The 11250-nt window shown below is 39.4% G+C and overlaps 1 protein-coding gene across 2 annotated transcripts; it reads left to right on the top strand.

The window, feature by feature from the left end:
* Window positions 1–1431: 1431 nt before the first annotated feature.
* LOC108821163 (uncharacterized) lies at window positions 1432–10506 on the top strand. 2 transcript variants are annotated; one of them, XM_056988959.1, is made up of 5 exons: window positions 1432–3067; window positions 3209–3299; window positions 9238–9364; window positions 9429–9790; window positions 9861–10506. In XM_056988959.1, the coding sequence occupies exons 2-5, from the start codon at window positions 3288–3290 to the stop codon at window positions 9870–9872; spliced, it is 513 nt and encodes a 170-aa protein (XP_056844939.1). In that variant the 5' UTR covers window positions 1432–3067; window positions 3209–3287; the 3' UTR covers window positions 9873–10506. The 2 variants fall into 2 exon arrangements, with proteins under 2 accessions (XP_056844939.1, XP_056844938.1); XM_056988958.1 differs by lacking the exons at window positions 1432–3067; window positions 3209–3299 and adding an exon at window positions 5243–6104.
* The last annotated feature ends 744 nt before the right edge of the window (window positions 10507–11250 follow it).

Here is an 11250-nt window from a genome sequence, read left to right as displayed (position 1 = left end):
CTATGAAAATATGTGTAACATAATATATTTATATATTATATAAACATATGCACACCCGCACGGGTTTTATTTTTGAAATGTATTCTATATTGTTTAGTTTTATGTAGTATCGAGCTTGTATAATTCAATTTTGTGTTTAAAGAACAATATCAAAACTGTCTTTCGTATGTAAAAAATAACATTTTGCAAGCGCGAGTTTGTGTCTTTTTATTGTAACACAAAATTTTATATAAAAGTTATTTTTTTGTACATTACGAAATTTAATTTTTTAAAATAATTATTACATAATTTCAAAGTGAATTTTATCTCTGAGGTCTAATATATTTTGTGTGTAATGGTTCAAAGTATTTTCGATATATATTATATTTCAGTTTGGTTTGTTTTTAGTATTATTGTATAAGTATAATACTATACAATATTACTATATTCTATACAATATATGAAGGTATGTGTTATTTGTTTTAGAAAGTAGATTAGGCACAACGTAGTTATAAGAATAGTCATATCTTTATGTATGTGTCTATGACTTATCTACCTAATGTTATTCGTACTAATAAAATTAATATGGCCAATGAAAGTATACTGATCAATTTAAAATGAATTGTATAGGGTAATTATAGAACGATTAATATTTTTAGTATTCTTAGTATATCTTATTTAAATCGACATGTAATAAATGTAAAAATCATATATGGAATATGGACAAAAGGAAGAACTGTATTTAAGGAAATATATCAATGCAAAGTTAGACTATGGTACGTATTATATATAAAGAATGATACATTTAATTTAAATATATGAAGTCCACCTTTAAAAATCCACCTAGAAGAAGTTGTAATGTTCCTGTTTTAATAAGATAGATATTTAATGTAGATCATAACATAATGACTGTGACGTGAGTCCAAATACAATATACACTATAATTTTACCTTTTTCGATTTTGTTATATTAAATTTACAAATTTGGTGAAAATGAAATTTATCACAAAGTTATATCAGATAATCTAACTAGCAAGAATTTTAAAAGGGGCTTACTTTTGTACCGAGAAACATACTAAATATATTTGGTTAATGGGTTGGAATTCAATTTTGAAATAGTGGCAAAACTTTATTCAAATTATTAGAGAAACTATTTGTCTGCATGACCGTACCTTGTGCGTGGTTGTCAAATATGAAGTTTATTTGGATAAAAATAGTTATCGAAATTGGACTTTATGAAATGCACAATATCCCTTAGTAAAAGAAAAAGCCTTATACCAAATTACCAATGGGTGATTTCCGGTGTATCATTTATTTCCTTTTCTAAATAATTTCCCCTTTCCCTCGTCTGAGTGGCCCATATCTTCCAACGTTCAGCTTCGGTCTTTGTTAAGGAAACTTATCTGCGTGATTGCTACTCTTTTCCTTTTATTTCATCACGCTCATTCCATTTCTCTGACGAGTGTCACATTCCGGTTCCCCTAAACCGAGATGATTTTGTTTTTATATTAATTAACTTGATTTGGCCCAAAATCCATCAAATTTTGCTCTTTTATTTCAGACCTGTGTAGTAAACCCTACAGATTCCTCCTCCATTTCTTATAAATATGAGTCTTTCTTTTCTCTTTTTTCTCATTTAGAAATCAGAGTAAAGCTCCGCAGAATTTCAAAAAGATCCGAAAACCATAATCGTCAAAGTTTCTTATTTTCTTTTCTCTCTTGTTTTCTCTTGGCTGATCTCTCTCTCTTCTTTTCATTGGCGTCTCTCTCTTTTCTCTGGAAAACAACTCATCTATTACTCTTAAATCTTATGAACCAATCTCCCAAAGACCCACTCTAATTCTAATATTATTTTGATTTATTTTTTAATTCAAAAATTAAGCTGTTTACAAATTTACCCCTAACCCTAATCTAATAAACTAATGCCCACTTATTTTTTCTTTTCATTTTATCTTCTTTTCTTCTCTCGTCTTCTTCAATTTCTATCTCTCTTTTTTCTGCGATTTCTCCTAAAATTATTTTTCTTTTTCTTTGTAAACACTTAACTAGATCCGCTATTGGTGATGTAAAAAACTGTCCAAAGTGAGGGAAACAACATCAATGGCGATTCTTCTTCTTCTTGGGCATTAGATCTGTTCAAAATGGTGGCACCTCAGCCTTTGCGCTTCCGATCTCCTTCTTCTCGCGCTTCAGATCTCTGTTTCTTTGATATATTAATGGTTATTGTCCTGAGTTTTTGATTTAGAGTTGTAAAAGAAGATTCTGGGTTTTGTATGATTAGGGTTCTTCTTGTTTTCTATAGATCTGTTTTTTTTTTATTTAGAGTTCTTACTATTCGTGTTCTCCCTTTGCAAATTACTTTTTGCGTAGAACTTAATCGAACTCGGTATAACAATACTTAGTATACTCAGTATAATTTAGTATAACCAGTTTAACTCAGTAGAACTTGGTATAACTGCACTTGTTAATACTCAATAGTATAACTTAATAGAACTTGGTAAAACTGCATTGAGTAATACTTAATAGTATTCAGTACAGCTAGTATATGATGGTCTGAATTATACTTTAATTAAATAATAAGTACAAGAGTAAAAAAAGAAAACAAAAGAAACAAGGGAATTCAAGATCTTCTTTGTTTGAAGTTCAGATCTCTCTCTCCACTCTAAGCTCTTGCTTCCAAGGTATGAAGTCTTCTCTTACAACTAGGTCTCTCCCAAAAAAGGTCTCTAAGCAAGTCTGCCTGTAAAATGATACAAAACCCTAATAATATAACCAAACATGTGGCTAGGGACTTAGGATCCAATAATAGGAACTTGGGGTAAAACTTATAATTCTTCTAATCCTCTTTAGTCGCGGAGGGCTCTTCGTCGATCGATGTTGCTTATGGATAATCGATCGATGCTCATGCTTTTCAATCGATCGATACTGATAATGAATAATCGGTCGATGACATACCCCTCTACTGATATTGCCTGACATACCCCTCTACTGACCTCATTTCTGCATAAAGATGGATGTGTAGGCTACATCTTGGGAGTATCGATCATCAAACACATGGAATCAACTCAAGCAAGTATTTGGACTAACATGTAGTCGTTCCTGACTCTCTCCATTCCTCTTCTCTATTCTCTGAATCCATTTTCTTTCAATTCAAACGAGCGAAGATGCTGATACAGTCCATCTTGTTCATCTTTATTGATTAAAAACTTTTACTTTTTAACAAAGTGTAGGCGAGTAATGGGGTCACATGAGAAACTCCTACCTCTAGCTTTCAAACAATGGGTGATCATTCTCTTCTAGATTAGAATAATGGGGTCAAAGGTAACTTATCTATCCCTCTGCATCTTTCAAGAAATCATTTCAATCTTTTATTTAATACCTATGGATGGTGAAGAGAGGTGAAATGGAAGTCAGAAACGCACAAAATTTTACCTTCCAAACTTGCAGGAGGACTCCGATTCAATGTATACCAAGCCCTGATACATGCTCAAATTACCCTAGAGCAACTTTACTCTCATCAAAAGAGGTCAACCTGTAGTAATTAGGGATCGAATCCACAGAGAGCTGAGGCACACACTAGATCTTATTAAACTAAGCTAGGTTGAAGATTTCAAAGACAATAAATTGCAAGTAAACTTAAAACGTGAACAAGACAATTGCTCAATTGTTTGATTTGGGGTTTAACAGTTACGATGAAAGTGTTAAACTTAGGGTTTCTGTTCAGTTTTTCAGGATTATAATGATATAAATGCTTATATGAGATGCTTGCATGATATTGAAGAACCCAACAGTAACAATAAACGATACCACTCTCGTTTTTTGGGTTATCTATTACTAGATCCAATGATTCACTACACGCGCATATCATAATCAGGAAAGCGTCGATCGATGTCCTGTCAGACGTATCGATCGACATAGCTTTGCGTCGAATCAATCGATGTCTCTATAGGAGAATCGCTCGACGCGCCTCTAGTAAGCTTTATGTGCGGGTATATAACAGTTCACTTGGAGTTTGCTAAATCAGTTCTCGTTTGTTACTAGCAAGTCCTAGCTCAAAGAAGATAAATCAGATGATAAATCCACTATTCAACTATATGTAAGCTAATCCTAGACAAGCATTAAGAACAATCTTCAAAGATAAATATCACAACTCAAGTATTCATATTTGGGGTAATCCCTCAAAACCTATTTGAACCCTAAATCTAACAAGGTGTTTACTCAGACATAACTAAGCAAAGCATCATAAACATTAAATAAAATTGCTTAGGATAGATAGATGAATAGAAAGTAATAGAGTACAAGAAGGCTTGTCATGTCAAGGGTTAGCTGAACAAGCGACAAAGTAGCAATCACCGCACTTAGGAAGACGCTATGGTACAAGTCGAAATTCAGAAAGTGGATAACCCTCAACAAACCGCGCACGATCCAGGTCGCGCTCCATAAGGCAACAGACTACATCATGATCGAAGAAGAGACCAAAGTCTTGTCGCAGAAACATAAGCCGATGATACTGCTCAAATTACCCTATAGAGCTTACTCTCTCAAATAATAGGTTCAGCTGTAGTACTTAAGGATCGAATCACGAGGAGCAAGGGAACCAATTAAATCTAATCAATTAATCAATCCTAGGTGAAGTTGGTTTTTATGATGAAATGTAAATGACAATCCTAAAATGAGCAAGGTAGTTGATCTAACTAACAATATGATGGTTGTTTAAATGATAATGAAGAGTGCTAGACTTAGGGCTTTTATTCAGGAATGGAGATTATAATATCTATAAATGCCTAACAAGTTGCTTGCATGATATCAAAGAACTCAGCCTCTTAACACTCAGTGATGTCTCATTGGTTAAATAATCTAGATCTCTGATTTCAACTATCGTCTGTTGACCAGAAAAAAGTCAATCGATATCCTTTAGAGATATCGAGCGATACACCTTTCGCAGCGCCGATCGATTGTCCAGTTGGGATATCGATCGACGGCTTCTACAAATGCCTAGGCGCGAGCCGATAATGAACACTAGGTCTCAAGGAGGGCGGTTAGCTCTTCTTCAAGGAGACAACTAGTTCAAACAGATAATTCAAGATATAAGGATCCTAGTGATCTATGCTCTAGTTAGTTACTCTAGAACAAGGATAGGGTGCAATCTATTTGATGAATATCACAACTTAGCAATTATAGTTTGGGGCTAATCCCACAAACCTATTTAAACCCTAGATCTAACAAGTAGACTACTCAGACATAGCTAAGCAATTCATAACACATGATAGGTAAAAAAATTGCATTAGATAGAGAATAGAAAACAAATGGAGTTCAATCACAAATCTCTCAATGATCTCTCCAATCTCTCAAAACATATAAAACTTTAGCTTTCTCTCACACTCTCTGCTTTTCTATTTGGTTACAAAGGTTTGCTGCCAAAAGCTTGCTTGCCGTCAAAAACACTTAGCAGGAAGTAGTCGGCTAAACCATTTCGTCCTCGATATCGATCGACAACACTAGATGTGTATCGATCAATTATAATCTTCTAGTACGCGGATCTTCTCAGCTACATCGATCGACAACTCTAGATGAGTATCGATCGATTCTTATCTGAATGTTGACTTCTGACTTGGTCTTGAATGGTCAACTCGGGTGTATTATCTCTTGTACTCCAAAATGCTCCAAAAGCATCACTTTATCACGAAACGCTCCTGAACCTGAAAACATACCTAACAGGCTAGAAAACATATTAGTTATATAATAAAAATACTAATATACCATGGTAGAAAATGGGTGAAATCCATGGTATATCAACTCCCCCAGACTTACTCCTTTGCTTGTCCTCAAGCAAAAACTCAGTAGTCTTTGGAAAAGGTTTGAAAACAGTAGGGACTCAAGGATTCAAATATTGAAGTCATCACTCTATGGGTTCGCAATTCATATCTAAACATCCTAATCACAGAAGTTCATTATGCTTTATCCTAGCTTAGCAACCAAATTCATCTAGTCCACAACTTAGCAAATCTTATCTGACATTCCTCTCTACTAACCTCATTTCTTAACATAAAAAAGTGCATGCTTTACCTTGGGAGTATCGATCAAAGGACACATGGATTCAACTCAAACAAGTATCTGAACACACAGGTAGTCTTCTCTGATCCCTTTCTCCCCTCATCTCTCTTATCTGAATCTCTTATTAGTTTCAATTTCAATAGGTTTTGATGCCACAAAGGTTATCTAGTCTATCTCATTGACATTTGCATTTGTAACTCATACAATTCGACAAAGTGTAGCGAATAATGGGGTCTCATGTAATTTACCTATCCCTCGTTTCCACAATGTGTGATCATCCCTGAGATTTAGAATAATGGGGTCGCATGAGACTCCTACCCCTCTGCCTCTCAAGAAATCATTTCAATCTTTTATAACATAAAACTTTGATCTTTGAGATGCCGAAGAGAGAGAAGGAAGGGAACCAGAAACACACAGAATTTTTACCTTCCAGACTTGTAAGAGGATTCCGATCCAGTGATTACCAAGCCCCAAAACAAGCAAATAAAGTCAGTTTTAGTGTTGGAGGTCAGCTTTGGTTCCTTCAAACAATCTCAGCTAGTGTATATAGGTGACAGGTTGATCCACTTTAGAACCTTTAGTACTATCTACAATCAGTAAATCTAGAATGGTTCTAAAGAGTGGTTAGATAATCAAGTATAAATCTATATCAATGTCCCCATTTTAGTACTTATGCGAAAAATAATTTTGAAAATATTTTTAATAAAAAAACAAAATAAAAACACATATTAGTAAACCTCCCCCCAGACTTAAATTACACTGTCCCAGTGTAACACAGTCGGAGTGAAATGAATAAATAAATCATAAGTACTGAATGTAACAAGATAGAACGACTAAACCTGACCGCGATGGCGTCGATCGATAAGTAAAGATATACATCGATCGTTAGTGATGGTCGTGTGGTGTCGAGCGATGTCAATGGATTGTGTCGGTCGACGGAATCATCATTCTACTCGGATCTTTTAAAATCTGCAAAAATAAATGCGAAAAATAAAAGTAAAAATGTAAAAATAACTGAAAAAGAAAATAAAACGTAATAGTGGGTTGCCTCCCACTCAGCGCTTTGTTATAGTCATTTAGCTTGACTTTGGTGGTGTGTGACTCAGTTGGTACAGAAACTGCTGCTTATTGGACAACAAGCATCAATTTCGTGTTTCCTCCTATCAAACCATGTGGCAATGAAGCTTCTTGTGGCATCATCACTTCTGAGCTGTTTCTCATCTATCTTGAGGACTGCATCTGTGAGGTTCCTCAGAGTTCTTTCAATTGATTCGATGCTGCCAACATTCCTGTAGACGGTGTTGTAGGAGTATTCTGACAGTTCCCTCAGTTCATTCTGCATTGCGTTGATCTTGTCACGAATCAGCTGATCTTGGTCTGTCAAGGACTCGGTGTCGATCGATGCTACAACGTGTGCGTCGTTCGTTTCGCTGGGAGTTCTGTCGGTCGTTTCGCTGGGAGTTCTGTCGGTCGATCCAGTGGTTGTTAGGGTATTTTTTGTGTAGGATCGTTTAAATGCTACGGAAAACTAGAGGATTTGTTTAACAGAGTTGAATATCGAGAGCAAAGAGATGTTATTGAGTTATTGATCGGGACTACAACGTTTTGGTGGTGTATGAACCCTAGTTCTAGTCGCCTAAACTCCAATCTCTAAGTCTCGAATTGTCGATCCCTTATTCTAGGGTTTGGGCTCCTCTTTTATAGTTGTAGATGTCGGCTTCAAGTAATAGAACTCTCCCATAATCGAAAAAATGGAAGTTTCCCCTTAGGTAGAAAACTTCTATTTTGCTTCAAGGGGTCGGTCCGATCTAGAGGGTCGGACCTAAGGCAGGGGTTAGTCCCTGGTTCCTTCTCGAGCAAGGGTCCGGAAGTCGAGGACCTATCCGGAAGCTGGAGAAAACTTATGTCTGGATATTTTCCCCAACAGTTTGCCCCTTATTCCTTGATTTGCTCGTGGAAATCAAGGGATAACATGTGCTTCTTGAGCCTTGGTAGTTTTCTCCTTGGACGAAGAATCTCTTTGATACCTCATCTTCTTGCAGTGGGTCAGGCCGGGACCCTAGCTGATGAAATGAGATACTGGTTTTACGAGGCTCTGAAAATCGCATCTTCTTGGAGCGTCTAGATCCGTATCTTGACTTGTTTTCAAATGAAGACATGAGATGGAGTGTTCCCCTCTTGAAGAATCAAGGGGTACAAGCCTTGCCTTTTGAACCTGATCGAATGAAGTGGGCCTCGCGAATAGGCCCAAAGACGGTTGAGTTTCTCCGTTTGGCACCCATTTGGTCGCGTGGCGATTTGCACGAGGCGCGTGGTCACCACCCTAGGTTTTTCTCCTTCTTTCTTTCATTTGATCGAGACCAAAGTCTTTTCTTCTCATTTCTTCTCTACTCTCCTCAAGATTCTCTCTCTCGGCAGCTCCCTTTCTTGAAGATTTCCTTTCGTTCAGGTAGCCGTCTTCTTCCCTTCTCTCTTTTTTTCTCTTCTACTAGATCGATAATGTCCGACGGTTCCCCCAGCAAAACCCTAGAATCCCCCGTAGATAGTAGAGCTAGATCCGAAACCTAGGCTCGGTGAACTCTTCTTCTCAGTCCCCCGAACCCATAGCTGATGCGGAGGGTCCTTGTCTTGACGTCGCGGAGTATGTCCCTTCCGGCGATGAAGCCGAAGAGTCTCTGTTGGTAGGTCCGGTTCCTCAAGATCTAGAGATTCGGATCCCGGGTCCTTCCGACAGGATTTTGGATTTCGGAGTCGATGAGGTCCCGATCTACGAGGCGTACTTCGAAGTGGGCTTTCGGGATCGCGTTCCTTCTCTGATCGCAAAACTCTCGGAGCATTTGTACATCTCTCCGGCTCAGCTAACTCCTCCAGCCTGGAGGACCTTGATTGCGATACAGAACCTCGGCGACTTGGACCGCTTGGTGATAGGAGTGAACGAGGTGCTCTACTCGTACTATGTGGCTGATCTGCCCGGATCAAAGGGGAAATATTACCTCCACACTCGTAGTAGCCAAGCTTTGGTTCGAGAGATCGAGAAAGGTGCAAGGAAGCGTCATCCAGTCTTTAGCAGTAGATGGGCAGAGAGATTTGTCTTGTAACCCTCCCCGGAATTTCTCCTATTTGGCATGTAGTGGGTAGGTTATTATTCTTCTCAATAGCCTTTGATCGCGATATTGATTTGTTTTTGTTGTTTTTTTTATTGCAGAGGTGTCTCGTAAGCCCGTGCCTGAAGGGAAGGAAGTTGCTGATCAGGTCCTCGATCTTCCTCCGTCGCGTCGTCAAACCACCTTTCGTACCAGAAAAAAAAGTCTTAAGGCAGTGCAGCATCTGGGGTAAGCTTTTCACGTCATGTCTTTTCTTGCGAGCCGGTTCATTGACTGCTTTGGTCCTTTGCAGGTAATATGTTGGGATCCACAGGAGAAAAAGCTATGGAGGCGTTCATGCAAGCCGCGGGAAAGCTCTCAGCCAAGAAGCCTGCTGCTAAGGCCACTACCTCGGGTGATGATGATGTCCAAATCCTCAAGAGTACCAAGCGCAAGGGACCTACTAGCTCAGCCCCTTCTGCCTCAAGGAGAAGAACTCGGGCCTCGGGATCGACTCCGATGTCCTCGACTCCAGAGCCTTCTCTTAATCCTGGCATGGACCTAGCCAAGGTGGTAGCTGATCTCTCTTCCTCAAAGTTTCCTGGGAGCGCCTGCTTTCTCCCTTCTGGAGACCTCCCGAAGGCCTTTGAGGGCGTTCAGTTTGATCTCCTCCAGGTAAGACTTCGCACCTTTCCTTTTTCTCCTTGGTTAAACGGATTAGTAATCATTGTGGTTTGATTTGCAGGTTATGTTTTAGATTCACCATCTTGAGGACATGGTGAACGAGCAGTCATCCAAGAAGGAATTGGAGAGTGTGAATGCTCAGCTCAGGGAAGAGAGGAACAAGGTCCTGGATCAGGGGAAGGAGATCAAATCCCTTCAGCTCAAGCTGAAGAAATCGAAGGAGGCTGAGGCTGCTACTGCTGCGGAGAACACCGCTCGGACGCGTCAGCTAGAGGAGACCCAGGAGGAGCTCTGCGGGCTGAAGCTGGAAAAGGAATCCTTTGAGGACGAGAGGATGATGGCTGTGAGTGGAGCCAAGGTGACTGCTCGCTGGGAGCTGATGAGGGAATGGCTCAAGGAGCAGACCGACAAATGGGAGTTAGCCATGGAGTTCTAGCGATACAAGCTGGTGAAGGAGGCCGAGGCTAAGCTGCATGGATTGCCTCCTCCTTCGTTTGATGATGAGCCGGTTCTCCCCGAAACCGGTGCTGCCAAGGAGACTTTCCCTACTCCATCTAAGGGCGCGGGTGCTTCTCCAACTGCATGATCTCCTTATCTATCGAATTCTTGATCTTTTAAGCCCTTCGGGCTTTTGTTGTTGTTTTTACCCTTCGGGGTTTTGCTTTTTAAACCTCAGTCCTTCGTGCCTTAAGACTTTTAAGTGCTTACCCTTGGGGGTCTTAACTTTAATCTATTATGCTTCTGTTTTTATCTTTGAGTAGCATATAGTCGTCTTCCGAAAGAAATCACCTTGTTTATGTTTCGAGGATAGGGGAATTCCCTATCAGAGGTTATGGGCCGAAGGCCGACCATAACCCTAATCAGATCAGGCGAGATCATAGGAACTGATGATAGTTCCACCCTGGGAATCACACCACTTAGGACTTTAGAGGAATCAGGGCTTGAGCCCTGCTACTGTATTGATAGCCTAAGGGTTTAGATCTCGTTGAATCAATTCCACATCTTCGGAACACAAAGACACCTAGGTAGACGCGCAGATTCGTGGGAAGGAATGGAACCTTGAAAGGGATGAAACCTTGAGAGGGATGGACCCTTGAAAAGGCTGAAAACGTGAGATGGATGGACCCTTGTAGGAATTGACTCCTTGTGAGGGCTGGGCCCTTGTAAGGGTTGACCCCTTGGCGGATATCAATGTCTAGGACCTGGATGCTGTTAGTAAATTGACTGAGCCCTGAAATGATTAGAAAAGCGTTAGACCTTGTAATCCATTATTAAAAACCTGAGTTTTAGATTTGTAATGAAAGGTCCTTGCCTAGAACCCTAGAGTTCTAACTTGGTTTGAACCCTGAGGTTCTTGATCCCTAGAACCCGGAAGTTCTAAAGGCCTTGAACCCTGAGGTCCCTTACCTAGGCCCGAAGGCCATTTTATTGAACCCGAAGGTTTGCACATT

This window comes from Raphanus sativus, chromosome 6, assembly GCF_000801105.2.
Source record: "Raphanus sativus cultivar WK10039 chromosome 6, ASM80110v3, whole genome shotgun sequence".
In the NCBI taxonomy this organism is placed as follows: domain Eukaryota; kingdom Viridiplantae; phylum Streptophyta; class Magnoliopsida; order Brassicales; family Brassicaceae; genus Raphanus; species Raphanus sativus.
Note: the sequence above shows the minus strand (reverse complement) of the source record. Positions and strands in the feature narration are given on the sequence as shown.